Here is a 25,697-nt window from a genome sequence, read left to right as displayed (position 1 = left end):
AATTCTGCACAAATTAAGCATTAGCTCCTCATTCTCTAACCCCAATCTATCTCCTCGTAATCTATATTCTAGGCTCTAACTATGAGTTTGTTCTTTTTAATAAGTTCATGTGCTAGTTTGTATATATTATGTCTCCCAGAAAAGCCATGTTCTTTATGCAATCTTGTTGGGACAGACTTACGAGTGTTTTAATTAGGTTGGAAGTTTTTTTATTGCTTCCATGGAGATGTGCCTCATCCACCTGTGGTTGAGACCTTTGATTGGGTTATTTCCATGGAGATGTGGACACTGCCCATTCAAGGTGGGTCTTGATTGGTTCACTGGAGTACTTAAGAGAGCTCAGGAGCCAAAACAGATGCTGATGCTTGGAGACACTTGGAGATGCAGACAGATGGACATTTGGAGATGCTAAGTTAAGAGATGAAACCCAGAGTCTGCCCTGGAGAAGCTGAGAGGACCCTCAGATGCTTAGAGAGAAACATCCCAGAAGAACCAAGCAGAGAACTGAGATAAGCTAAGAGAGACAGAAGCCCAGGGACATTTTGGAGAAAGCCATTTTGAAATACAACTTGGGAGCAAAGGACCAGCGGATGCCAGCCACGTGCCTTCTCAGTTGACAAAGGTGTTACAGACACCATCAGCCTTTCCTCAGTGACAATATCCTCTTGTTGATGTCTTCGTTTGGACACTTTTATGGCCTTGGAACTGTGGATTTGTACCATAATAAATCCCCTTTATACAAGCCAATCCATTTCTGGTATTTTACATGATGGTAACTTCAGCAAACTGTAACAGTTCATATCAGTGAGATCATACAATATTTGTCCTTTTGTGTCTAGCTTATTTCACTCAGCCTAATGTCCTCAAGTTTCATCCATGTTGTTATATTAGGCATCAGGACTTCATTCCTTTTTACAGCTGAATAGCATTCCATAGTATAGGTATACCACATTTTGCTTATCCATTCATCGGTTAATGGACACTTGGGTTGCTTCCATCTTTGTGTAATTCTGAATAATGCTCCTATGAATATCAGTGTGAAAATGTGTGCTCAAGTCCTTGTTTTCAATTATTCTGGGTATATACCTAGTAGTGGGATTGTTGGATCATATTAGCAGTTCCATACTTAGCTTCCTGAGGAACTGCCAAAGTCTTCCACAGTGGTTGCAGCATTTTACATTCCCACCAGCAATGCATGAGTGTCCCCATTCTCTACATCCTCTCCAACACTAGTAGTTTTCTGTTTTTTTAAATAGTAGCCATTTTAGCAGGTGTGAAATATCTCATTGTGGTTTTGATTTACATATCACTAATAGCAAATGACATGGAGCATCTTTTCATGTGCTTTTTAGCCATCTGCATTTCCTTTTAGGAGAAATGTCTATTCAAGACTTTGACCAGTTTTTTTAATTGGGTTGCTTGTCTTTTTATTGTTGAATTGTAAGAATTTTTATATATTCTGGATATTAAAGTCTTATCAGATATGTGGTTTCCAAATATTTTCTCCCATTGAGGAGGTTGTGTTTTCACTTTCTTGACAAAGTTCTTTCATGCACAAAAGTTTTTAATTTTGAGGAAGTCCCATTTATCTATTCTTTCTTTCATTGCTTATGCTTTGGATATAGAGTCTAAGAAACCATTCACTACCACAAGGTCTTGGAGAAGCTTCCCTACAATTTCTTTTAGGAGTTTTATTGTCCTGGTCTTACATTTAGGTCTTTGATCCATTTGGAGTTAATTTTTTGTATATGGTGTGAGATAGGAATCTCCTTTCATTCTTTTGCATGTGGATATCCAATACTCCAAGCACCATTTGTTGAAGAGACCATTCTGTCCCAGTTGAGTGGACTTGGAAGCCCTGTCAAATGTCAATTGTCCATAGATGTGAGGGTCTATCTCTGAATTCTCAGTTCAATTCCATTGGACAATTTACCTATCTATATGCCAGTACCATGCTGCTTTGACCACTATAGCCTTGTAATATGCCTTAAATCTAGGAAGCTTGAGTCTGCCAACTTTCTTTTTCAAGATGTTTTTGGTTATTCAGAGTCCCTTATCCTTCCAAATAAATTTGATAATTCATTTTTCCATTTCTGCAAAGTAGGTTGTTGGAATGTTGATTGGATTGCATTGAATCTGAAGATCAATTTGGGCAGAATTGACATCTTAACAACATTTAGCCTTCCAACCCATGAATGTGGAATGTCTTCCCATAAGTTTAGGCCTTTTTTTATTTCTTTTATCAATGTTTTATAGTTTTCTGTGTACAGGTCCTTTACATCCTTGGTTAACTTTATTCCTAGATATTTTATTCTTTCAGTTGCTATTGTAAATGGAACTTTTTTCTTGATTTCCTCCTCAGATTGCTCACTATAATGTATAGAAACACTATCAATTTTTTGTGTGTTGATTTTGTATCCTGCCATTTTGCTGAAATTATTTATTAGCTCTAATAGCTTTGTTGTACATTTTTTGGGGACTTTCCAAATATAGAACCATGTCATCTGCAAAAAGTGGAAGTTTTACTTCTTCCTTTCCAATTTGGATGCCTTTTTTTTCATGTGTGTGTGTGTGTGTGTGTGTGTGTGTGTGTGTGTACTACTCTAGCTAGAAATTCTAGTACAAGGATGAATAAGAGTTGTGACAGTGGGCATCTTTGTCTTCTTCCAGATTTTAGAGGGAAAGCTTTCAGTCTTTCACCATTGAGTTTGATGTTAGCTGTGGGATTTTCATATATGCCCTTCATCATTTCCTTCAATTCCTACCTTTTGAAGTGTTTTTATCAAGAAAGGATGCAGGATTTTGTCAAATGCCTTTTCTGCTTCAGTCAAGATGATCATGTGGTTTTCCCCTTCAATTTGTTAATGTGATGTGTTACATTAACTGATTTTCTTGTGTTGAACCACCCTTGTATATCTGGGATAAAATGTACTTGATCATGGTGTGTGATTCTTTTAATGTGCTCTTGGATTCAATTTGCAAATATTTTGTTTAGGATTTTTGCATCTATATTCATTAGAGAAATTGGCCTGTAATTTTCTTGTAGTGTCTTTATCTGGCTTTGATTTTAGGGTGATTCTGCCTCGTAGGAATTTTTGAAGCATTTGAGCAGGATTGGTATTAATTCTTCTTGTAACGAATGGTAGAATTCAATTGTGAAGTCATCTTGTCCTGGGCTTTTCTTTGTTGGGAGGTTCTTGATAACTGATTCCATCTCTTTACTTATAATTAGTCTTTGAGATCTTCTATTTCTTTTAAAGTCAGTGTTGGTTGTTCATGTGTTTTCTAGGAATTTGTCCATTTCATCTGACTTGTCTAATTTGTTGGCATACACTTGTTCTTAGTGTCCTCCTATGAGCCATTTTATTTCTGTGGGGCCAATAGTACTGTCTCCCCTCTCATTTCTGATTTTACTTATTTGTATCTTCTCTCTTTTTTTCTGTCAGTCTAGCTAAGGGTTTGTCAATTTTATTGATCTCAAACAACCAAATTTTGGTTTTGTTAATTCTCTCTATTGTTTTAGTATTCTCAAACTCATTTATTTCTTCTCTGATCTTTGTTATTTCTTTCCTTCTGTTTCTTTTGGGATTTGTTTGCTATTCTCTTTCTAGTTCCTCCAGGTGTGCAGTCAGTCTTTGATTTTTAGCACTTTCTTCTTTTTTAAGGTAGGCATTTAGAGTTATAAATTTTCCCCTCTGCACTGCTTTTGCTGCATCCCATAACTACTGATATGTTCTGCTCTCATTTTCACTCTGTTCTTGAGATATTTACTGATTTCTCTTGGAATTTCTTCTTTGACACACTGATTGTTTAAAAGTGTGTTGTTTCACACTCTTTGTGTTCTATCTATTGATGAAAGTAGTGTATTGAAATCTCCAATTATTATTGTAGAGACATCTATTTCTCTCTTCAGTATTGCCTACATTTGCTACAGATACTTTGGGACACCATTGTTAGGTGCATAAATATTTACAATTGTTATTTCTTCTTGGTGGTTTGCCACTTTTATTAATATATAGTATCCTTCTTTCTCTCATAACAGTTTTGCATTTAAAGTCTATTTTGCCCCAGCTCTTTTTTTGTTATTGTTTGCATGGAATACCTTTCTCCAACCTTTCACTTCACACCTATTTGTGTCTTTGTGTCTAAGGTGAGTCTCTTGTTGATCGCATGCATTTGGGTCATAATTTTTTATCCATTCTGCTAATCTCTGTCTTTTGATTGGGGAGTTTAATCCATTAACATTCAATGTTATTACTGTACAGGCAGTACTTATTTCAACCATTTTATCCTTTTGTTTTCAGAAGTCATAATTTCTGTTTGTTTTTTTACCCTTTTAGTTAACCTCACTGATAAACTTCATTTCTACACTCTTCTCCAAGCCTCTCTCTTCTGTCTTTTCCTTTCAGCCTGCAGAACTCCCTTTAGTATTTCTTGTAAGGCAGGTCTCTTGTTGATGAACTCTCTCAGTTTCTGTTTACCTGTGAATATTTTAAACTCCCACTCATTTTTGAAGGACAGTTTTTCTAGATAACTTCACTGGCAATTTTTCTCTTTCAGTTCCTTAAATACATCATATCACTGCATTCTTGCCTCCTTGATTTCTGAACAGAAATCAGCACTTAGTCATATTGCAGTTCCCTTTATGTGATGAATTACTTTTCTTTTGCTACATTCAGGATTCTCTCTTTATCTGTGGCATTTGAAATTCTAATTAATAGGTGTTTGGGGTAGGTCTATTAGGATTTATTCCATTTGGAGAATATTGTGCTTCTTGGACATCCATATTTATGTCTTTCATAAGAATTAGAAAATTCTGCGCCATTATTTCCTCAAATATTCTTTCTACCCCATTTCCTTTCTCTTCTCTTTCTGGGACCTCATGATACATATATTTGTGCACTTCACACTGCCATTCAAATCCTTGAAACCCTGCTCATTTTTTTCCATTCTTTTCTCTATCTGTTCTTCCTTCTGTAAGATTTCAATTGTCCTGTCTTCTACTTCGTTTCTTTCCTCTGCCTGTTCAAAATTGCTCTTGTATGCCTCTAGAATATTTTTAATCTCTTCTATTTTGCCTTTCATTCTATTCTATTTCTTTTTATACTTTCAAATTCTTTATGCTCACATAGTGTCTTCTTCATATATTTCATCTTTTCATCCATATTTCCTTCACCTCCTTGAATTGATTTAAGAGATTTCTTTGAACATCTTTGGTTAGTTATTTCAAATTCTGTATCTCCTCCAAGATTTTAATTTGCTCCTTTGACTGGGCCATATCTTCCTGTTTCTTAGTTTGGCTTGTAATTTTTTGCTGATGTCTAGGTATCTGATTATTTTGATGAGTTTACTCTGAAAGTCGGTTTCTCTCTCTTGCCTAGGCATTTATTGTTGATTGGCTTTGTGTTAAGACTCTTCTTTGATATTTGGTTCAACTTATTCTAGACCTTTAGATAGCCCCTGTTCAAATGATCAGAGTTTTTCAGCTCTTCATCTGATTTTTTCCCTAGATATGTGGGAGAATTTTTAAGATTGCACTATTTGTGCAATTTTTTTCACTCCAGGATAAAATTCCCTTTCTTTTGTTCCCTCTTCAGGAATCTTGATCTGTTCTGTTTCTTTCTGTTTTGTCTCTATAATTTTTTTTTCTTTAAACTCCTTTCATTGTCCCTAGGTGCTTTTGCCTGGAAGGCAAATTCTGTAGAGGACATTCCCAAGTCAGTCTTTCCCAGCCAAAACAAGACCAGGGGCCCATGAAGGGTGCTCAGACTAGCTCTACAGTGCCCTGGGGACAGGGTCAAGGAAGATGCCATAAAGCCCTTTTGATGGCTCCCCAAAGCTGCCTGTTGAGCAGATGGCACCCTTCAGCAAACTGTTCCCAAGCCCTAAGGAGGCACTGTGTCTTTAAACCTTCACTGCCTCTGCCACTTTCAGGGGAGGGATTGAAACTGTGGTTGCCACCACTTTTGTGCAAGGTAGGTTGAAACAGTAGATCTAGATCAGAGCCAGGACCCAGCAATACAAATTTGCTAATCAAAAGCCATAAGCAGTGCTTGGTCATGCTCCTCCCTCCACCACCACTATTCTTGGGTAAGAGGATTTTTATGTCCCTTCCTGACAGCAATAGCTATCCAGGGGCTGGATCCCAAAGTGGCCCATCCTGAGAGTGAGGGATGGGTACTGGCAGGTTCCATGTAGAGAGAGCTACTCACAGTTCTCTACCACAGCTTATCACCACTTCCCACTCTTCCCTGGATGCTATGCAGTGTTCTTCTGGCCTCTTGAGTCCAAAAACAGTTGTTTCAGAGAGTCCCCACCTGTTTATTAGCTGTTTTGGAGGAAGGAGTGAGTCACAGAGCTCCTACTGTGCCATCTTCCCCAAAAGTTCCTCAGTCCATCTGTTTTGCACTGTTTTTAATGACAGAGTCTAACTGGTTGCAGGCTGATCAGAGACTTGGAAATATGAAAGTTGAATGAACATTTCAGAATAAGAAGAATATGAAAATATGTGTGTTTTAACCAAATGCCCACCAGAGTACATCCACTGCAGAAGAAACAATCAATAAACAAGTGGACAAGATTATCATTCTGTGGACATCCTCTATCCTTTTGGAGCCATCATAACACTGAAGAAGAAATTTTAAAAAAGTAAATTGCTACACCAGCTGAGATTATTGATTCCAATTTCCCTGGGACTATTGGATTGCTATTGCACAACAAATATAAGTAGAACTATGCCTGGAACACAGGTGATTCATTCAGGAGCCTTCTAGTACTCACATGATCAATGATAAAGATTACTAGGTAACTAGAAATACTATGGAGATAGGGTTTTGGATACTGGAGGAGTAGTTTTGGGTCATCTTGCCAGTTAAAAAAACCTGAGCAGGAAAAAAATAAAATGTAGAATAGGTAGTGAAGAAGGAAGTTATGATTTAGCCTCAAAACCATTTACATAGGCAGGGACTATGCATATATCCCCTCCCTCCCTGCTTTTGCTGCTACCATGTGCAAGGAGCACTGGTAATTTCTATCATTATATTTTAAGTTCCATGTGGGAACGTGCTGAATTGACATTAATCCATCATCTTAGGTTGACTGGAGGATCTATGTGCCTCCCTGTGTTGACGACAAGGAGATTTTTATCTGTATAAAGGGCTAAAATGCATGCTAAGTGGCAGAACCTGTGAGTTATTCTTTATTTGTAAAACTCCACCCTGTTGTTCACCTTTTCTTGTTCTGCTCTGCTCTACTCCCCCAGGCTCCCTCTCCTGCTAGCTACACATTGGATTTGACCAACTGACAGCATGGAAAAACTGGAATGCAAAAGCCAGAGTGTTTGCAGATATCCATAGTACAAATAGAAAACCATAGTCCATTTGAAGTTACCCCCACAAGGTCACCAACGATTGAGTTGAGAAGAGATGTGCAAAATTGGCTCTCCATAGCCAGTGCCAGCTAGTTTCAGTATACTGCTGCCTGGCAATGGCAATGGCTTCCCACTGTTTCTAATTTCTGAATCTTTCTTGTTTGTTCTACTAAACCTGTCCTCACCTCTGTAAGTAGTCGTTTCATTCAATCTTTTGAACAATCTGAAATGGTGTCTGTTTTCATACCATAGCCTTGACTTATACAGAAATTTTTTTATCTTTGTGTCACTAAGGTTTTTCAAAGTATTTAACACATAGAAGGTATTTGCTAACTTTTTATTAATGAATCAATATAAAATATGAGCTATGATAAGGAGAATAAATACCTCAAAAAATTTGTGGGTAGTAATTTTTCTTATTCCCAATAACATTAAAAATCTCAAGAATTAAAATAAAATAATCTTAGATCAATAAAAAATATTTAGCAACACTTATAACAATTTTATAAAAGCAACAAATAACCAAAGTATTTTGTAAATATTTTATTCTTTAGGATTCAACAACATATATTAGTAAAACAAATACTGCTATATGCTAAGCTCACAGACATAACTTTTCTTAGATGAACAGTCGTCATTATAAATATAGCTTCCTCCTATATATGCACAACTATAGTTCTTCCTTCCCAGAAATGTTAATCTGTGTAAAATTTAAAAAAAAGTAAAAAAGGAAATGTGGTATATGCAAATGTCAATTTTTAATTCTACCTTAAAATTAGCGACAAGAACAAACAAACAAAAAAGAATAAAACAAAAACAAAAATCAAATCAAAACAAGAATAAAAACAAAAGACGCTGAAAATTAATGGTCTTTAATAGAAAACATTAAGCTTAGCAGAAAATACTAGACAGTGCCTAATCTCACCCTATTTGTTCAAGTACAGTTATAGGTCAAATAAGAAATATTATGAATATGATAGAAGTTTATGTGCTCTATAAACTTCCCTAATGAAATGCACAAATTACTCCTCAGTGTCCAGCAGAGTTAAAAATACAGATGTCCTCAAAGTGAAATTACTTATAAAGAGCCAAAAAATTTCTCTCAATTATTTCCCACTTACTGGTCCTCATATACCATGATACTTTATTTTTCTTGGTTGCTCTTTCTTTGCCCTATACAAGTAACTAAACAAACAAACAAAAAAAATTCCACATTCTCACAGAAAAGTTCAGCTCTCCAGACACTGTACTTACAGGCTTTGGACCACTTTTGTGCCATCTTCCCATAGCCAGGACCCATTGGTTTCATTCATTTTGAGGCTAATCCATCCTTCAATTCCAAACACTGATAAGATTTCCTATTGGGAAAAATTCATAAACCAGAAATTTGTGTTTATTATAATCTACTCCTTCCTTACTCAAGGGCTGATGCTAAAACTTTTCCCAAGGACTTGCAGGTGTTTCCCCTTAGTTTTAATAGGCATTTTCTCAAGTTACCGTCTCATTTATTGTTTTGTTTCCTGGTGGCACTGGATATTCAAATGATTGAGTTTCTCTAATTTCTCCCTAAGAAATTTGAATTGACTAAGAAAATATTGCACACTTTTGAGAACCATCACCATTTCCCAAATTATGGGGTTAATCACTGATGCTTCCAAAACAATTATAGTAATCATAAAATGAAAAAGCAGAAGTGTCTGCCCTACCAGCTCTTCCCTGACGTCTATCTTCAGAAGATGGGAATTCAGCTCCTCACAGGTAGCATGGCTCTCTAGCCAGGTTTTGGTTTCATTGGAAAGATGATAACAACTATTTCCAAATCCAATCCAGTGGTCTTGACAAAGATCACAGGAACATTCTAGAAAATTGTAAACATATTAAAATAATAATAGTACTAATTATTACTAACACAATCACTTAATTTATAATATGTTTTAATACAAATACATTGATACATTAGATAGAAAGCAAAACATGAGTTTTTGTAACACTTCTGAACCCTTCTTTCCACAACCCATCGCTAACAATAATTAATATTTATATTTTGTTTGTTGTAAAAAAATTTTTTATTTAAAAGTTGTTATAAAATTGCACCCCAAAGAAAAGTAATTTCAAATAATATTCTAATCATATTGGACATGATTAAAATTATGCTTGCATATTTAAATGGCTAAACAATATGTCATCATATGAACACAAAAAGCAATTATTAAACTATTCCAATTTTGTTGGAGAATTTATTAACAATTTTAAATATACAGAACAAAATAAGTCATAAAAAAATTGTCAGTACTTTTTACAAGTTATGCTCCAACTATTTAATAAACACAATTTGCATACTTTCTTCAAATCTTTTTTATAATCAGCAAAAATACAGAATTAAAGTCACTTTTGTCCTGAAGAAAATGATTACGTTTTCTTCTCTCTTTGAGGAAAGAAGTTAGTTGGTCCTGTTTCCATCAAAATTATTGTAGTATTTACATGTATGCACTATATGAGACCAAAAAAATTATTTATGTTTTTATTAATTTATTTTGATAACATCTTTTACACCCAACTTTTTTGAAGGAATTTTATATGTTGAGAAAGGTGGATCAAGAGCAATTACATTAATATTTGTATAAGATGTCATAATATGAATATCCCACAAGTTGCCCATGTTCTTGAATTTATGGTTAATATTTTTAAAAATTTTTTTAACATGTCAAAGACTGATACATCTTTCAGTGAAACTCTGTAAGAATCTCTTTAAGGTAAATAGTGAAGAGTGAAAAAAATAATTTATAAAGAATGCATGTGTTTGCTATTACTCATATTACAATTTCACCAATAGTGCATGTCTTCCTTTAATCTATTTATTTTGCTAGCATTTTTAGATTTTCAAATTTAAAAAAAACTACCAATCCACCAGATTTGAAATGATATGCTATTATATAGTAAAAATATTTCCTAACTGCCAGTGAAAAGTATCTTTTCATGTATATTAATTATATTTTGAATTTCACTTTTATGATTTTCTGGTTCATATCCTTTGCCCCCACCCTCATCTGACAATTTGTTCTTTTTCTCTTTTTCTTACTGATATGAATGTGTTATTCCAGATACTACTCTTCTGTTTAATATATCAATTTTAAGTTTTTCTCTCTAAAAAGCTATGGTGTTTATCTTTGATTTTGTTGATGTTTCACTTTTCCTTCTATTACAGTGGAGTTTTAAAAATTTTAATGAAGTCAAATTTATCTATCTCTTTTATATTGCTCTGTCTTATTTTCACCTTAGTAAATCTTTTCCAACCCCCATGTTATATATGTAATTTCTTCTTTATTTTCCGATAGATATTCTTTTGTGTTAGGTTTTTAGCACACCTGCAACCATCGACTGCAATTTAGTTTTGCGTATGGAAAGAACGAGATGGTCTACCTTGATTTTATTTTGTTCATAGATATAATGAATCAGCATCAAGTATTGGATAGCTCACCCTCGCTCCACAGATTTGTGCGGTTCAAGTATCTTGTTGTTGAGAAGTCTTCACTCACCATCCACAAAAATGGAAAACTTCTTCCGGTTCTATTGCATCTAAATACCAAATGTATTTCCTTAATGGCAAATAACATAATCCAGAAAAAACAGTCTTTTTTATTAAAGCCTACATTTTGTCTTCTCATCATTAGCGGCAAGCATCATGAAGACAGACATGTTTACGCGGCCATAATTGCTCTGCCAAGAAGAGCATTTTGCAATATGCACAGAACACATTTTCATTAAATGGACTGCCATTCAGGATCATTCTGGCGTAACTGTCCTTCTCTCTGAGGTATGGCTTGTAGAAGATCTTCAGTGAGATTCATGGGTGGTATAATTCCAATTTACCGAAGTTGGAATTTTTTTCTTTCATCATCATTAATAACTGATAGAGTAGCTAGGTTTAAAAGCCCAGGTTGAAATGTATTTACCATTTTTTTCTTTTAGCACTTTATAAATATTATTCTACTGCTGTCCTCTAGTGTTGTTAAGAAAGGGGCTGTCCATTTAATGCCATTGTCTTTGGAGAATTGGCAGTATTCTATAGTAGTTTTAAGATCTTCTCTTTGTCATTTGTGTGCTTCAGTTTCACTGTGATACTCCTAAATGTCTTGCTTTGCAATTTTGTACTCCCTAAATCTGAGAATTCGTGATTTCCGTCTATAAGAAAATATTCTTATAAGCCATTATTTCATTAAATATGCTTTCTCCCACATTCTCTTTTATGTACACTCCTTTAATTTAGTTTAGAGATTGGTAGGCTTGTGAAGTCTATTTTCTTTGTCTTCTATCTTTCGTTCATATTTTTAGATCTACCATTTAGTTCAATAATTGTCTCTTCAGTTATGTTTAATCTGATGGTTATCCTGTCTACTGCATTTTAATTATGATGATTAATACTTTTATTTTTAGAAGTTGCATTCAGCAAACATTTTTTGTACTTCTCAGAAGCCCTCAGTGTCGCCCACCACCTGGACCACTAGGCTGGGGCCACCTCATCACTTGCCTTGGAAATATTTGCAAGTAGCACCTCATGTGGCACTGCTGATTCTGTGCACCATTTTCAAGTTTGGATGAAACACCATAAACTAGGGCTTGGGATCTTGTAGAAGAGACTGGGTGAGTCAACCTAGTAATGCAGCAACTTTTTATTCCATCAAGGAGGACTTTGACCAATGGGACACAGTATGCAAGTATTGCAATATGCAAGTATTTCTTCTTTTCTCTTACCCATAAGCAGTTCCCCTTGCAGCCTTTCCCAAACAGACTCGCTTGCAGAGAGATTGGTTGAGACTTTTTACTGTTCACTGTGAAACAACAGCCAACATTGTAACACATTTTTTTTTCACCTCAATCTTCGGTGCCCCCACCTTTCACTTTGTCCTCTTCTTCATTGCCCTGGGTTTTCCCTTCCCAGATAAAATTTCAGCACTTAATTTCTTGTCTCAGCCTCTATCTCTTAACACACCCAGGCAAAAACTAAGTTTACCTTTGGTTCTTTTGTAAACTCGGTCTGATATTTTCCATATTGGTCCTTCTCATATTTTCAATTCTCCTTTTTTAACTATTACATTTGAAAGACACCTAGCCTTTATTCTGTGTCTGATATTTCTATCACCTGAATTTATTGGCATGTAAATTATTCTGTTTCTTATTTCAGCTTAAAACTGTTCATGACTTTTTTATCATGCAACTTGATTTTTTAAGTTAATTTTTATATATGGCAATCATCTGGAGCCTGAATTAGAGCTTTTTTCTTAGAGAGATAATCTGAAGGTGCTTTCCCCAGAGTGATCTGGAGTGACACCAACCCACAACAGCAGAGGGAATGTAAGTAAATTCTGAGTGTACCTGCCTAAGAAATTATAGAGGAGTCTTTTTATCAAACTAGAATTTCAGCTAATTAATAAAGAATTTTTTTTCTTGACTTCTCCTGGCCTTATGCAATAATCTAATTTTCAACTCTTTTGCTCAAGCTCAGCTAACACCTGAACTTCTGTCTCTTTTGCAGCTGTTAAACCCAGACTGTACATTTACCAAGATGAGAAGTATCTCCAAATTGTGTTGACTTCAGAAATCAGTATACTACTCTGGTCTTAAGCTTTCTCTCCATTTTTGGCCCCAGGTGATTTCCTTCATTTAATTGCAAGTCTAGATATGAAATTAATATGAAATTTTTAAATGTCTTGAATTTTATCCATCTGGGCACCTGAGGCAGAGAGAAGCTAGGTTCAGAGACATGCAGGAATGGATGTCTGAGCTGGTGAGCACCGCCCCGTAGGCAGAGGCTGGGGCAGCAGCTTTGGCCCCTCCCTTCCCAGCCTCCTTGAACCTCCTCTCTCCTAGGGTGCTGGAGCTGCCTTACTCCTATTAACTGTTGAAGGTAGATATGACAATAAAGCCACAATGAAGGAACAGGAATTAAAAATGTAAATAAAAATAATTAAAATAATTGAAATTTTAAAAGGAAGAGAAAGTGGAAGAGAAATGCAGAAAAACTGGGGAAACATCAGCAGAGAAAGAAGCTGGCAACATTGTTTCAATAACTTCCTGGAAGACGGAAAGTAAATAACATTAATTAATTTACCTTTAACTGACTAAGCAAATATGGGGAAATGACAACATAAATGGCCAGCACTGGGAAACAGAAGCATTCACTTCTCAGAAACCTTGAGACTTACCAGAGGGCAAGGGTCAAGCATGAGGGAGATGAGGGAGAGATTGAAAGTATGTCCAGAATAATTGGTTTCCCATACCCTGTAACCCATTCTAATATACTGCCCTACTCTACAAGGCAAAACGGTGTTCAAGATGTTAATTCTTTGGGAAACTGATGTAAAGGGATGTCAGACCAAAGAACAGCAGGGAGGTAGGGGGCAGGCCTCAAGGGCAAAGCAGAAAGCAGAACTAAGTAAATACCTGCTAGTTAGTAGTGTTACTCCATCAACACCTTTTTTTTTCTCTAAATCAGGAGTAGGCAGGACTATAAACCCTGGGGTGGATATGGGGAGGTGGGGGCTGTAATTCTTCTCTACGTATTAAAATTCATACAGAAGTAACATTTGCAAGGAGTTAAAGGAAGTGAAGGATGGTGGTAAATATGTGTTCTTTCAACCAAATGGCCACCAAGCACCTGAACAACCTGCAGCAAAGTGGGCTCTTACTCAAACAGAATCTCTATTCAGCTTTTTAATTCATCAAAATAGAGCAATTTTTAAAGATATGCAAATACTCAAAATATATATTTCACATGGGCCAATTCTTAAGAAGTAGCTAAGTTCTGTACTTCCTAAAGAAAAAAATAATTGTGCACTAAATCTTTATAAAAGGAAAAGATTGAATCCTTACAGGAGATATAACATAGAAATCTCCTGTAGTTGAGCCTCCTACCTAGAGTGCAGTTAATCCAGATTTGAGGAGGGAGATCAACATACTGGTGTGATTGCATGTGAGAGAAAAAGTGGAAGAGGATAATGAAGAGCTATGCCCGATTTTTTTATTGATAATGGAAGAAAACAACTTATACTAGTAAAATGGATAAATCAAACATTACCTACTTAAAGATATTATTTTGAAATGTGAAGGTAGTAAGGAAAGAACTTGAAGAGTTGAGAACATTTATGCCTGGGTAGCAGAATAAGGGAGAAGGAAAAGGAAGGCAGGTAATCACTGCTTTTAATCGGATCTTCATATTTCTCTTCTATTTTTAACCAAGTTAATTGAGGCCTAATTTGCATACAACAAAATGTACCTCTTTTAAGTGCACTCTTTGATGAGTTTTGGCAAATGAATATGCCTATGTAACTACCTCTATGATTGTATTTAGAATATTTCCATCATTCATCATGTTCTTTCCCAACCAATGCCTCCACACGCTCTACCCAATTCCAGTAGCCATGGATCTGATTTCCATCACTGTAGATTATTTTTTGACTTGTTTAGAAACTCATATAAATGCAATCCTTCCCAACAAGAACTGTTTTGCACCTGGCTTCTTTCAATCTTCATGTTTGGGAGATTTATCCAAGTTATCGTGTATATCAGTATCTCATTACTTTTTATTGCTGAGCAGTATTTGATTAGATGACTAAACCACAGTTACTCAGGCATTTCATCTGGCGATAGATATCTGAAGGGTTTAAATTTTTTACACATTATCAATAAAATGTCAATGAACATTTGTGTACAAGTCTTTTTGGAGACATGTTTTGATTTCTTTGTTTAAATGTCTATGAGCAGAATTTCTGGGTATGTGTGAAAGTACCAGTTGTTCTACATTCTTACCAACACTTGGCACTGTCAAGTCTTCACATTTTAACCATTTCAGTGGGTGTGTACTAGTAACTCATTGTGATTTTAATTTGTATTTCCTACCTAGATGATTTCCTCTCTGGTTGATCTTGATTTTGATATGACTGGCATATATTTGTTATTCAATACATATTAAATCACATTTTCATTTAAATTATAAAATCAGAAATAATACTCAACTTATATTTACAATACTTTGGGTCTTTTCATATTCTCATGTGTCATTTTCTTATTTTACCCAACATAAGTATTTCCCTGATAAGAGACTGAACATACAAAAATCAATAACCAATTCTTGAACTGCATTTGCCTACCATGATTCATTAAAGTTTTGTGGCTCTAAAGATGATTAACTTTTACCCCAAATCATTCACAAATATTAACAGTGAACTCAGCACAGTTAGTACTCACCATTTTTAGAAGATAGAGTAGGAATTATTGAGATTTTTCTCTTTTGTTCTTCTCTTGCAGAAAATACTGTGGTAAAAATCATGGTAGTGATTAGTACTATTAGGATAAAATTATTAAGAAAAAGTGAAAATTCAGTCTTGATAGCAAATAATTGAAAAATATAATGCTGCTGTTGTGCTGGCTGTAATCAGAATGGATTATTTTCTTAATTACTTACAGTTTGCAAGCAAGACACCCACTATTGTCATCAAGACCATAAACAAAACTCCCAGGCTTCCAGCAATCACTTTCCATGATGGAGACTGGTGATCTGACAAAGGAGAGACAATGATTGAATTTTGTCATTTCCCAGAAGTAAGCAGATATAAAATTTAAGGCCATGTGTCTCACTCTCAGAGGGCAACCTTCATTTTCTAATTCTTGAATGTTCTCATCCTCATTACAACTTTCTAAGCCACACGAAGAATCCCGGTTATTTATCCCCACATTGTCATCCTGGCAGTTAGTTCCCTCTTGAGTTCACTTTGTCTCTGTCCAGCTTGTGGCCCAGGGTATGTCACCTGGACCACCTTTGCCAGCATCTTTGAGCATCTTTGACCTAGTCTATGAATTTTAAACTCTGTACAAACCTAAAACTTACTCTCTCTGCTAGTAAACTGGTAAATTAAGTACACCTAGAGAAAACTAAATTGTCATGCAAATAAAACACTGAGTTCCAAATTCCATCTGAATTTTAACATTCACTTATTCCTCAATAAATTTATTAATCAATATTTACTGAAGTGCAATGGGGACACGGCAAGATATAATTTTCTTTTTGTTGAGATGAGAAATAAATATTATAAATTAAATAAATATGGGCATGTTTACCAGATTATAATCTAGACCCATAAGCATAGGAAATGCTTCCCTAAAAAGATGGTATTACATTGAAGGTTGGAAGAAAAGTAGGAATTAATTATTTCTTGAATCCTGGGAGGTATTGGAAGAAGCATCAATAAAGGCTATGAAGGTGAGAGCAAGTTTGATGCACACGTGGAACTGAAATTACAGTCACCTGGAATTCAGAGAGCCGAGGTGGGAGTGGAGGTGGAAAGGTAGGCAAGTCAAATTCTGTGGGACTGAGTATACTTATACTGTTGGATTTTGTTCTTAATTTTAAGAGCAGTAGGAAATTTTGCAGACAATTTTTTCAGTGATTTTGCTTGCATCATAAATAATGGATTGAAAAGTGCTTAGATTGGAAGTGGAAAACCCCCTTGTCGCAGTAATACTGGAAAAAAAAAATGATGGACAAGGAGAGAAGCAGGTTGGTTTGAATATACTCTGCTTGGTGATTGCTTGAGTGTGTTAAGGAAGAGAGTGCATGAGGAGTCAAAACCAACCTCCCCTTCTGGGATTTAGATTAAACAGTTAGGTAGCTCAACACTATCCTCCACTCAAATACCAAGCCCTTAATCCAGGCAGACATGTCACTTACTTAACCAAGAAGATTGCGGCCAGCAGACAGAACTCCCTTAACTGATACCTGCATATATAGGTATTACCATTATATATTTATGCCCTATTCTTATCTCCTTCCTTTTCCTTTCAGAGGATGAGCAATTGCTCTATGGTCCAAGTAAAACTTTTCACATGTCCTCTTTCATTCCAGTCATGTAGTCTCCATCTCACCTACTCGTATACTTCAGTATTGTCCCATCCTCTCCTGGATATGCAGCCTCATAAATCCAAATTCATCATGGACAGTTTCCTCTGAACTATTAAGAGTCATTTCAAATGCCATATCATCTGATTTTTAAGGACTAATCATTATCTATAGCCTATTTTTCTTAAGAAGGGGTGAGATGACTGCACAAATCATTTAAGCCAGAAATCTCATTATAATATTTTGTTCATATCTCACCTTTACCTCCAATAATCAAACAAAAAGTCTTATAAGTTTTACCTCCAAAATATATTAAAACTTTTTCCTATATGTCTTTGATAAAACAATAAATTATGTTCTTTGAAGATCATTGTTTCTTCATCTTTGCAGGTCCCATGATAAGCCTAAAGTAAGAATTCAGTTAAGTATTTGTGCAACTGAATGAGACTACACAGAATTGAAAGCTAATATTCAGGAACTGTTTGAAAATAGCATGGGAAAGAAGCTTAGAATTTATGCAATCTCCATACAATTAAAGAAATTCTTCTTATAAGTAAAGCAATTCGGTCAGTTCCTGGGTCAATGATATTTTTTAATAAATGAACACAGTGGAGAAGTATTTCAGAGAGAAGCTATTTCATGGCAGTATTCTAAAACAGTTGCTGAAGATCGATAATTAGTGTCATGGAGCAATTTTGTAATGAGTTAGAGAGAAGCAAACCAAGAATCACGATCTAGCTAACAAAATATTTATAATAACAACCATACCTTTTCTTTTTCCCCTAACAAACCATTTTCTTTGCTGGAGGTAAGATTTGTGAAATTTCAGTTCCATATAATTTGTTTGCTGTTCACTTGATATAACAGTGCTCTGGTCAGTCTTGAGTATTCTTTGCTTCTGTTGAGATTTGGAGAATTTAAGTTCTGTATAGGTTACCTCTTCCCTATTTACCATATCTTTTTGCTTATTCTTAGGCATTTTTTTTTTTCCTGGGAAGACTTGGATTGCTTCTGCTCAGTCTTGATAAATTGTAGCTTTTTCTCTTTAATGTCTAATAGAAATGTGAAGAAAAGAGTTAAGCAGTCATTGTGTCAGATTAGGTAGTGAAGAATGCATTCATTCTTATGTACAAATAAGCATTTAGGTATAATACTTAAGGGGTAAAAAAGGGAAGAAATGAGAGTCTAAATCTTTCTTTTCACTTTACAGTCCTCTTTATCCATAAGAATGCTTTTAACTTTCTATAATAAGTTTTAAACATTTCTGTTCCTCTCTGAATTAGTTTTTGAAAGAAATGGATTAAGGAATATATATTTTTCCTTCTCATTTTTCTCTGTATAATGAATAATGCAAAGAATGCATGGACAGTGGCTAAAACACAACTATACTGATGAAGAATTGAACATTTAAATTGGATAGTAAGTCTTTTTTTAAAAATTAGGTTGATATAAAATTTATTTCATCACTGAAATAATCTATTATTCAATGGATTGTGATATTTGTAGGGGGAAAACTCATCTCTCTCAGGAACTGGGTAAATTCTACATTTGTAAAATAACTCTGTATCTCTTTAGCTACCAGCCTGCTATCTTTTTTCTATCCACCCAGATTGTATTTTATTACACAATCACGCACACACAAAAGCACACAAACTTACACCATCTAAATTAAAGAGACAATGCCAATGAACAACCAAAAAATAGATAAAAGAAATGAGGTAATTCATAAAATTATGAAATCTTCAATCTCATTAATGAATAAAGAAATGGAAATTTACAAAAATGGAACAATTTTCACCCATGAACTCACTAAATATTTTAAACCACTGATACTTTTTGAATTGGCAAATGATTGTGAGTAAAATATTATTTATAAGTACTTATTAAATTATAAAATATGCAAGTGGTCCACCAGCATTTCCATTGTACACAATTTCTCATCAATAAATATTCAAAAGATGTTCAAATTTACACAGCACAGATTATTTTGGTTTATTACCAAATAGAATGGAAAACAAAACAAAACAAAAATGGTCAACAACTGAAACATTCACAATTAAGGGAGTTGTTAAATAAGTTACGGCACATCTATACACTAGAATACTGCAAATTTTTTTTAATATAACAAGTAGTCTTAATATGTAAATTTGTAATATGCTATGTTTGCAGTGCTTAAATTTCCAGCAATAGAAAAACTGGAATAAAATAAGAAAGTCATTAAGGATTTTTTATACTTTGCTAAATTGTTTTCTGAAAATGTTTGGCAAATTTATACATTCACAAGCAGAAATTGTGGTTTATTTAAAGGTATATTGGAGTATAAGAATTTTGTTTAAATATCTGGAAAAATTAAACTAATTTTGTCCTCAGAAGAGAAAGGAAAATGACTATTGTTGCTGAGGATAGAGAACAGAATGAGAATTATCTAAGAAAAGTTTAAAAAGTAATAGAATCAGGTGGAAAATTGGTTCAAAAACAGGGCATTACATATATTTCCATCACTAATTTCACAACATGCACTCATAAAAATTTCAGATTAACCAAAATGCTAAATGTAAACCATGAGGCAATAAAACTAACAAAGGATTAAAAGAAAGTACAGGTAAATAACTATAACTTTCTAGTTACATACAGATGAGGAAAGAAATATAAAAGAAAAACAGTTAAGTCAAACTACAGAAGCATGTTTGTTGAGAATGTAAAGATTTTTATCATTAATAAGCACATTAAAAGACTTATTTCACCACCAAAGAAATACAAACTAAAAAATTAATGATATATCACTTTCACCCTTCAAATCAGTAAATACTGATAAGCCAAATGAAATTACACTGAGTAGGACAATGTGCAGGAAAATAGGCATTTAATTACATGTTTCTGGTTAATCTATAAATGGGCATACCTTTCTGAAAAATAATGTATCTGTATGTATGAAATCAGGTCAATATAAGCTTATCTTATCACTGAAATAATCTATTATTCAGTGGATTCTGTTATCCAAAACCAGATAATATTTGAAATACTGATCAGCATTTCAAAACAGTGGGAAAATATGGCTCATTCAATGAATTAATTGATTAAAGATGATAGACAGTTGGAAAAATAAAACTATAATTAAATGCCAAGGCAAGAAAAACAAAACAAAAGAAACAGTTGGATTCGGAATTCGCACCATCATTTATAAAATGAACACATACTATATTTTTACAGAAATTATTTGCTCCCAAACTATCGTTTAATACATTCTGCGTCAAGGATTGAAATTTATATCCAAGAGTAATGTATTTTCTAACTTCTAGAGAGAAGCAAGTAAGTGAAAGCAATCATACTCACCAACTTGAAGAGTATATTTGAAAAGTTTGTAGAAGAATCATAGGTGTGAAAAAATATAAAATTGGTGCAAACTGGAACTAATGAAATCATACAGCTGGTTATCTGGCATAAGAACCTCCAGGCAAGACTTTAGGTTATAACAAAAATCGAATATGACGTGTGCTATTTTGTTAAAGAGTCAGTGAAAAACTACAAAGGAAGTTCTCACATAACAGCTGATTTGTAGTCCACTTTCCCCAACAAAATACCTGTCAGTATTTGGCAGTGAAAATGATGTTTTAATATGCTATAAACTTAGGAAACTTTTAAAAGTATTTCATAAACCATAAATCTTCCTATGTAAAATAAATGAATAAAAGGTTGGACTTAAAGACTGCTTAATGAGAGAACATACCCATGTCAAGTCTAAGGCCTTAAAGGGAAAAAAAATGAGCAAAAATTTCACCTTGTGATAAAGATTATAAGAAATAAGGACACCCCAGGATAGCTAGAAAAATGTATAGATTTATCATAACAGAAATTACATTTTTGGCCTTATTCATTAAAATTATAATTTATAATTCTTAATGGTAGCTGATGTCCAAATCCACTCTATGATATCTACATTTTATTTATTATAGCATAATATAGTATATGGTACAGTATAGCAAAAAACTGTATGGAATTTGGAAGATCAGTGGTCATCAGTCTGTAGGTATGAAAGAAGTTACCTTACCTTAAATTTCTACCTTTGGCTTTCTTTTTTGTTTGTACCTGATGACTCAGAAACATAGTTCAGATATTACCCTTCTCAAGCCTCTCCCACTTATTTATGAAAGTCCCATAAAAGTTCACTTTCCCTCTCCTCACTGCTGCTTGCTATGTCCTCCCACGCATCCTGCACATTCATCAATAATGATGAACCACATCTTCCTCTCCATCTCCAGCCCTTCTATCAATGTCCACGGGCATGATCCTCCTATACCCCAGCCATTCAGTCTCTTTGCCTCCCCACCTCCAAATAACTTCTCCATCATGCCTTAGTCAACTACTCCCCAGGGAGCACCTTGGTCTTCATCCAAACCTAAATTATTTTTTATCTTCAAATGTCATATTAAAACCTGCCACCCTCTGCACACAGCCTCATCTTTCCATTGTGCTCATTCAGCTCTTTCCGACCTGAAAATGCTTTGATCTCATTAGCATCTCCAGCCCCATGCCAACTCTACTGTGTCCCAATCTACTGGAACAGGCTGCTTATTTCTTTACTTTTCTCTTTGTCAGCTTAATTCCGTGGCATGCTATTTCAAAACACTTCTGCCAACACACTAAACTCCCTTGAACCTCCTTTGGTCCTACTTGTTCACCAAAATCATAACTGTATTTGAAATCAACTATCTGTTTCTATGAATGCCTGACCAAAAAAAAAAAAAGCAATGCTGCTAGAACAGGTCAGATTTGTTGGAACATAAATTCATTGTCACTGACATGAAATTGCTTTCATGCTGCCAGGAGTCCTGCTACTTTTATCAGGTCATCACTCTCTTGCACTGTCTAAAATCAATTTTACCACAAATTCTCCACTCTTGTTAAATATCTTACTCTTTCACATCCTCTCATATTCTCAGAAGATGACCTTTAACACAGAGAAATAAAAGTTGGTCATCTGGTCATCAGACTGAAACTCTCACAGCTTTCTACCACCAAGACACAAACCTACTTATATCTGCATGTATCCTGTACCACTTCTATCCTGTTAGAAAGATATGTTCTTCTTACTCTTCAATAAGGCTAATTCCATCTGCATTTGGATTCATTCCCCTTCTGCCATCTAGGGCTTATACAATATCAATCACTCCTCTTCACTTTTGAATATTCAGTGTTTTCCTAGTAGCATTTTTCCCATCAGTTTAAATAAAATTTTTCACCTCATGTGACTGTAAATCACTCTATACCTACTGCCCTCACTACCATTTTTCAAAAGGCAAGGTTCTCAAAATGTTGTCTGCATTTAGACTCTATTTCTCATCTTTTGCTCTTATTATTAAACCCACTACAACCTGGTTCCTGCCCCTATCATTTCATGGCATCAGCTCTGTTTTAGGTCACACAATATCTCTGTCCCACTAAATGGATGCTTTTATTTTTCTTTTATTTGAGCTCTCAATAGCATTCAACACCATTCAGCACTTCCTTATTATTAAACACTCCTTTTATTAGTCTATATTTTCTTGGCATCTTCATCTAGATGCCTGGTTTCAATTACCACCTATTATTAAGTGATTTCTAAATATATATCTCTACCTCACACCCACTAGGATAGCTATTGTTTAAAAACAAAACAAAACAAAAAAACAGAAAATAATAGTGCTGGGAAGGATGTGGAGAAATAGGAACCCTCACACATTGTTGGAGGGAATGTAAAATGGTGCAGCCACTATGAAAAATAGTTTGGTAGTTCCTCAGAAAAGTTAAAGAAAGAATTACTATATGACCCAGCAATCTCATTTCTAGGTATATACTCAGAAAAACTGAAAGCATGGACTTGAACAGATATTCATACACCAATGTTCATAGCAGCATTATCCACAATAGCCAAAAGGTGGAAGAAACTCAAATGCCCATCAACAAATGAATGGATAAACAAAATGTGGTATATACATACATTAGAATATTATTCTGCCAAAAAGGGAATGAAGTTCTGATACATGCTACAACATGGATGAACCTTGAAGATATTATGTTGAGTGAAATAAGCCAGAAACAAAAGGAGAGATATTGTATGATTCCACTTATCTGAAATAGCTTTGGTATACAAATTCATGGAGACAGAAAGTAGAGTACAGGCTAACAGGGACAGCAGGAAGAATGGGGAGTTATTGCATAGTGGATGCATGCTGTCTGTTTAGAGTGATGGAAAAGTTTTAGTAACAGATGGAGGTGAGGGTAGCACACCATTGTTAATGTGATTGATTCCACCAAACTGTATGCTTGGGAGTAGTTAAGATGGGAAATTTTACATTGTACATATGTTTCCACAATCTAAGATGACAGTGACAATCAAGTGCAATACATGATCCTGGACTGGATTGAATAATGTAGGAGAAAATGCCCAAAAGAACAGTATTTAGTACAATTAAAAAAATGGAATATAGATTTATGCTTTATATCAATGTTAAATTTCTTGAACTTGATAACTGCATTTAATGAGGTTAAATAATTAACCTTTTTCTTAGAAAATGTACATGGAAGTACTAAATGTTCAAGGAGGATGATGTATGCCACCTACTTTAAAAAGTTTAGAAAATACATAAATAGATGATAGACAGACAGACAGATAGATGATAGAATGATAGAACAAATGTGGCAAAATGTTGAAAGTTTGTAATTCTGGATATGTGGGTAGAGGGTATATTGAAGTTCTCTATAGTGGGTTATGAATTATTTTTGCAACTCTCTTCTAAGGTGAAATCATTTCCAAATAAAAAGCTGAAGGACAGATAGATAGCTGATAAGATTTCTTCTTTAAATTTGAATTCATACATTTCCTTGTCAACTAATATCTGTTCTTAATACTTCAAATATTAACAACTCGACTCAACATCTCCAAAATGAAAACCAAAAAGCCACAATGATATCATCTGCCAAATCTGTCTCTATAGTAATGAATGCCACAACCTTTTAAATTATTAAAAAAAAGAAAGAGAGGAGGGGCAAGATGGCAGCACAGAGAGGTGTGAAATTTAGTTAGTCCCCTGGAGCAACTAATAAACAACCAGGAATAATCTGGAACAACTGTTGGGGGACAACCGTGACTGTTCACACATCATACACCAACATGGATTTGGTGGAATGGTTGAGACTGCAGCATAAAAACTATAAGTAAAAACTGTGGAACCACACCAGGAGCCCCCTCCTCCCATGGCAGGCTGAGCTGTAAGATCTCACTGTGGGAGAAGCAGCATTCTCGGAGAGAGCTAATATAGTGCAACCTAGCTCCAACTGGGGTTTTCATTAAGAAATGTGGACTGCTGAATACAAGCTACAAATACAGACAAATCCCTAACAAGCAACAAAGTACCTGAAGTTGCTCCCAGTAGAGAGGGGGTGGGGCTGATGGAAAAAATATTAATGAAAAAAAAAATACAGAGGCTTTTAGAGACGGCTGGTCTTAGCCAGAAAACAACTGTGCCCTGGGAAGGGAGTCCAGAAGACTGGATGCTCTCACTGACTGATGGGCAAAACTTGGAGGCTGTGGACTGGCTCTGAAAAGGGGCTTCTTTCCCTTTTTCTCTGTCTATACCTGAGTGGCTCTGTGGAGCCTCAGCCATTTTCAGTTCACAGCACTCTGACCCAGACAGGGGTGGAGTAAACAGAGCCAGAGAGAGAAAGGAATAATTCAAATGCAGAAGATAACTCCCTAGGGGGTGTATCTTCCCTAAGAGGAAGGAGATAAGGCTCAGCTCTAGTGCCTACCTTCCCTTCAGAACTCAGACCCCAGGGCCTGGGGAAAGACAGTCAAAACAGAAAAAACCTAAGCTGAGAACTAAAGGGACCACACATCTTTACACCAGTTGGGAGCAACAGGCTGACAGGCACCACCTGTGGGCAGGTTAGGAAAAGCACAGCAGCTAGAGGCCTCACAGAAAAGTCTTCAATCTTCTAAGACACACCCTCAGGGAAACTTGACAGTGAATATAGCCCCATTCTGAGACCTGAACCCATTCTGGACTGGGAAAATCTGATTGGGATAATCAAGGAAACCAGATGCCTAGACAACAGAAAACTACAAATTACATTAGGAAAAATGAAGATATGGCCCAGTCAAAGGAACAAACTTACACCTCATTTGAGATACAGTTGAGATATTGTTTCACTTTAATGAAAAAATCAATTAAAGATTTTCAAAGAAATATGCTAAATCAATTCAAAAACCAAATCAATGAGTTCAGGGACGATATGCCAAAAGAGATGAAGGACATAAAGAAAACATGGGGCAAACATAAGGTAGAAATCGAAAGTTTGAAAAAACAACTGGCAGCATCTATGGAAATGAAAGGCACAACACAAAAGAAAAACACAATGGAGACATACAACAGCAGATTTCAAGAGGAAGAAGAAAAC

General features: G+C 35.1%; 1 protein-coding gene across 2 annotated transcripts in view; it reads right to left on the bottom strand.

The window, feature by feature from the left end:
- LOC119541318 (killer cell lectin-like receptor subfamily I member 1) overlaps positions 1–20,722 on the bottom strand; it is a 47,470-nt gene extending 26,748 nt beyond the window's left edge. Inside the window, exons 1-7 of one of the 2 annotated variants that reach the window (XM_037845129.1) lie at positions 20,595–20,722; positions 18,030–18,313; positions 15,831–15,923; positions 15,614–15,679; positions 9,076–9,227; positions 8,624–8,727; positions 7,924–8,069 (exon numbers count right to left, since the gene is read on the bottom strand). In XM_037845129.1, coding sequence (XP_037701057.1) covers positions 7,958–8,069; positions 8,624–8,727; positions 9,076–9,227; positions 15,614–15,679; positions 15,831–15,923; positions 18,030–18,240 — 738 coding nt within the window. In that variant the 5' untranslated portion in view covers positions 18,241–18,313; positions 20,595–20,722 and the 3' untranslated portion in view covers positions 7,924–7,957. Of the gene's footprint in view, positions 1–7,923; positions 8,070–8,623; positions 8,728–9,075; positions 9,228–15,613; positions 15,680–15,830; positions 15,924–18,029; positions 18,314–20,594 lie in introns of those variants that run through there. The other variant, XR_005218228.1, reaches the window with a different exon arrangement.
- Positions 20,723–25,697: the final 4,975 nt, after the last annotated feature.

This window comes from Choloepus didactylus, chromosome 8, assembly GCF_015220235.1.
Source record: "Choloepus didactylus isolate mChoDid1 chromosome 8, mChoDid1.pri, whole genome shotgun sequence".
NCBI lineage: Eukaryota > Metazoa > Chordata > Mammalia > Pilosa > Megalonychidae > Choloepus > Choloepus didactylus.
The sequence above is the reverse complement of the archived record's forward strand: the minus strand, read 5'-3'. Positions and strand labels throughout refer to the sequence as shown.